Here is a 3,305-nt window from a genome sequence, read left to right as displayed (position 1 = left end):
CCCTATCACATAAACACTGATATCACTAAAGTCCTTAAAAAAAATTGTGCCACAAAACCTAGCTGGGGAAATGTTGCATGTAAACATTTAGAGGGGTAGAATGACTTTGAAAAGAGACAAAGGACACATCCAAAAACCAGAAGTGATATTGGGAGGTGAATTAATTCTGCATTTATCAAATGTATCTAAGACAGTCCTAAAAAAATTCATCCTTTTCTGGTGTGATCTGCAAAATTTTCTAGTGTGGAGAATCTCAATAAGCAGGACCCTAGTACAAGCATCCTTCTCATCCCATAAATTGATCTGTGTCCATCTAGTCTGGGGACTGTTTCAGACCTTCTCCTACATCAGGGGTACTGTCTGCAAGGGTGATTAAGGCAAGAACACTTCTCTTTTGGTATAATTTATTCACAGATTTTCACGGAAAATGATTAGATCATTAAAAGAGGTTTAATGGTTTGCATTATTAAATTCTTGAATTTATGCTGACTCTTCAACAGGAAAATGATTAATCTTCTGCAGTACCCCAAGGCAGCAATAAAATGGAGGAGAATAGCCCTCTGTTAGTAGATAAAAGGACCATTCTATTCTCTTTTTTCTTTTCATTATATAGTGAAAAGTAAAGAGCATTCTTAAAACAGAAAAGGTTGTGTGAATTAAATCCTCATCATAAACTAGTTTTTGAAGGTCTGAAAACCACAGATGTGGTTGTTTTGTTTTACTTACTTCGGGATGTTTACAATTTTATAAACTTTGGTTCAGTCTGAGAACTGAGAAACAAGAAGCACAAATAAAGAAATGCTGCTCATGCTTCCTTGCCTTTGTCTGTCAAGGTTTGGAGCAGGAAGCCCTGGCCATCTCATCCAAGTGTTTCATGTCACACACTTCCCTTTCAAATGCTTTTGCCCCAGAGAGCTCAAAGGACTATCCAAAACAGCTTTCTCTGCTGAGACGGATGCTTGGTTTTGATGCCCTGGACCAGGAAGCCCAAGGCAGGCAACTACTCAGTGATAACAAATGGAAATGGTGTTAGACAAGCACCTTAATGCAGTACATGTCCACGTAATTCATAATGTGTCCCGACAGGCTGTGCATGTATGATCGAGCTGTCTGAATTCTGGTTTGGAGGAGTTTGGGTGAAAAACTGGTTTTGCCAAAATGCTGCTTGCTTCAGTGCATCTTACTGAAATAGATGAACATTGAGGTTCTGATCCGCTAATACACAGTAAGCGTTGGCTTTTGCGTTTTGGTGGGAGTCTCATTCACACAGGCCATGTCGGTGTTTTCCATTCCTGCAGGTCTAACACCAAGAGCAATAGGTCAATAGAGGATTCGTTTTCTTCCCCTCTGCTGAAGGCTTTAGTTCTCGAAAGAGCTTAGAACCAGTACAAACAGCAATACCAAGGCCCAATTATTCTAGCAGTTGTTGAAGTATTGTGACTTTCCCAGAAAGTTGCTGGGGTGCAAAAAATACTATTACTGTCATTTTCTGTGATAATGGTTTGCAGGGTAGGCTTTCGGTGACATATGCACTGTTTAGTATTTACAGTTAATGTGTTATGTTCCCTTAGCTGGTGTATCTAATATTCAGCTGTTTATACGATGTCTGTTTTATAATAAACATAAACATTATGAGTTGTATAATCATTGCTTTGTTTACTGTTAGCATATTCCCTTGTGGTGTCTAAGTAATTGGTGAACTTGCATATGAAGGATGCTAAGATACTTTGAAAAGAGAACAATATATGTTAAAAAGTACTAACAAAGAGAGACAGTTTTTGTGTTCCTTTTGTTACCCTCATCACCCTTAAAATTGGGGGTGGTACTATATGAATGAAACACAATACTGTAATTGCTTTGGGGTCAGTAGGAAGGTGATACTTTGTTCATGTTGTTTTTACATTCTAAAACATCTGAAAATTCAGGGCCACTGTTTGCCATATTAGCTAATTTTTTTTTTTTTTTTTATTAGCCATATTTGCTAATATGATAACTTTGAGGAAAAAATGCTAATGACCATCTCCCTTCTTTAAACAGATAACACAGCAAGTGTTCTTGTTAGACGTGAAGGATTTAGTCGCCAAAAGCAAGATTTATACCTTCTTCCCATTGTAATAAGTGATGGTGGAGTCCCCCCTATGAGCAGCACCAACACCCTCACCATTCGAGTCTGCGGCTGCGACAGCAATGGCTCCTTGCTCTCCTGTAATGCTGAAGCCTACATCCTCAATGCTGGATTGAGCACAGGAGCTTTAATCGCCATTCTCGCTTGCATTGTGATTTTGTTAGGTAAAAAAGTTCTTTACTTATTATTCTTCTATACTTGTTTGTATTAAAACAAACAAACAAACAAACAAAAAAAACTTTGCCTTTGGCTCCAAGATGGAGAAGTCAATCTTAATTTCTTAGCATTTATTTTTACAGGTGGCACTAATCTGGCAGGCTGAAACGCAATATATGATAACTGCAATAGAAAGCACCAGAGAATTTGTCTGTGTGCTCAGAGAATGTCCTTTTGTGGCCTAATATCAGTTAATCAGGGACACTGTTTAAAGGAGGTCACAACATACAGTTTTAAGTTTTGTGATCTTCCCTGGATGACAGGTTCCTTATTGAGGTCAGCCAGGATTAATGGCTCCTGCCAGCTATTTCCCTCTAACTTCTCTTGTGTTGAAGACAAATGAAGGGCTCAGAAGACCGGCTTTTAAGAAAGCACTATAAAGCTTTTCCTGATGATTTGAAAATATTTACATAAAATGTTTTAATTTGTCCATAGTAATTTATAGTCTTTTCTTATGTATTTTTAAGTAATTTTAAAGAAATCTGCAGTGAGAACGAACACGTCAACAAAGGCATGTATTTTCATCTGTTCTGTCAGAAAAATTCCATTGTCATGGAAATGCCCAGAACATGGAATTAGAGTTTAGCTTTGGGCATACAGGGGAGAGTAAAGATTGATCCTTGTTTTGCTGCTTGCAGACATGTGATTGGGCAGCTCAGGCAGTGCTGCTGCATTAGGGACCCACAAATGCTTTTACTGAATTAAAGTCTTGCATTAATGATCAATTAGTATGAGCAGTGGTATTCAGCCCAAAAAGAAACCCTCAAATCAGTATGCTCAATTCGTGTGGACAAACATCATAGCTTTTACTTAGCTGGATATTCTAAAAATGCAGATATTAGCAAAAATATATGCTGAACTGCTGCTTAAAAGCTGAGATTTCAGTGAAGGCAATAATCTTATTTATAAAGCAGCTACTGTTCGAGGTGCAGACTAACTTGCTTTTTTTTTTTTTTTTCCCCTA

The 3,305-nt window shown here is 37.8% G+C and overlaps 1 protein-coding gene across 4 annotated transcripts in view; it reads left to right on the top strand.

Annotated features, from left to right (window-relative positions):
* The window catches only part of CDH11 (cadherin 11), a 242,000-nt gene that overhangs the window by 237,380 nt on the left and 1,315 nt on the right, over positions 1-3,305 (top strand). For all 4 annotated transcript variants that reach the window (XM_040570707.1, XM_040570706.1, XM_040570708.1 and 1 more), the window contains one exon: positions 2,038-2,289. In XM_040570707.1, coding sequence (XP_040426641.1) covers positions 2,038-2,289 — 252 coding nt within the window. The remainder of the gene's footprint in view (positions 1-2,037; positions 2,290-3,305) is intronic.

This window comes from Cygnus olor, chromosome 12 (genome assembly GCF_009769625.2).
Source record: "Cygnus olor isolate bCygOlo1 chromosome 12, bCygOlo1.pri.v2, whole genome shotgun sequence".
In the NCBI taxonomy this organism is placed as follows: domain Eukaryota; kingdom Metazoa; phylum Chordata; class Aves; order Anseriformes; family Anatidae; genus Cygnus; species Cygnus olor.
The sequence above is the reverse complement of the archived record's forward strand: the minus strand, read 5'-3'. Positions and strand labels throughout refer to the sequence as shown.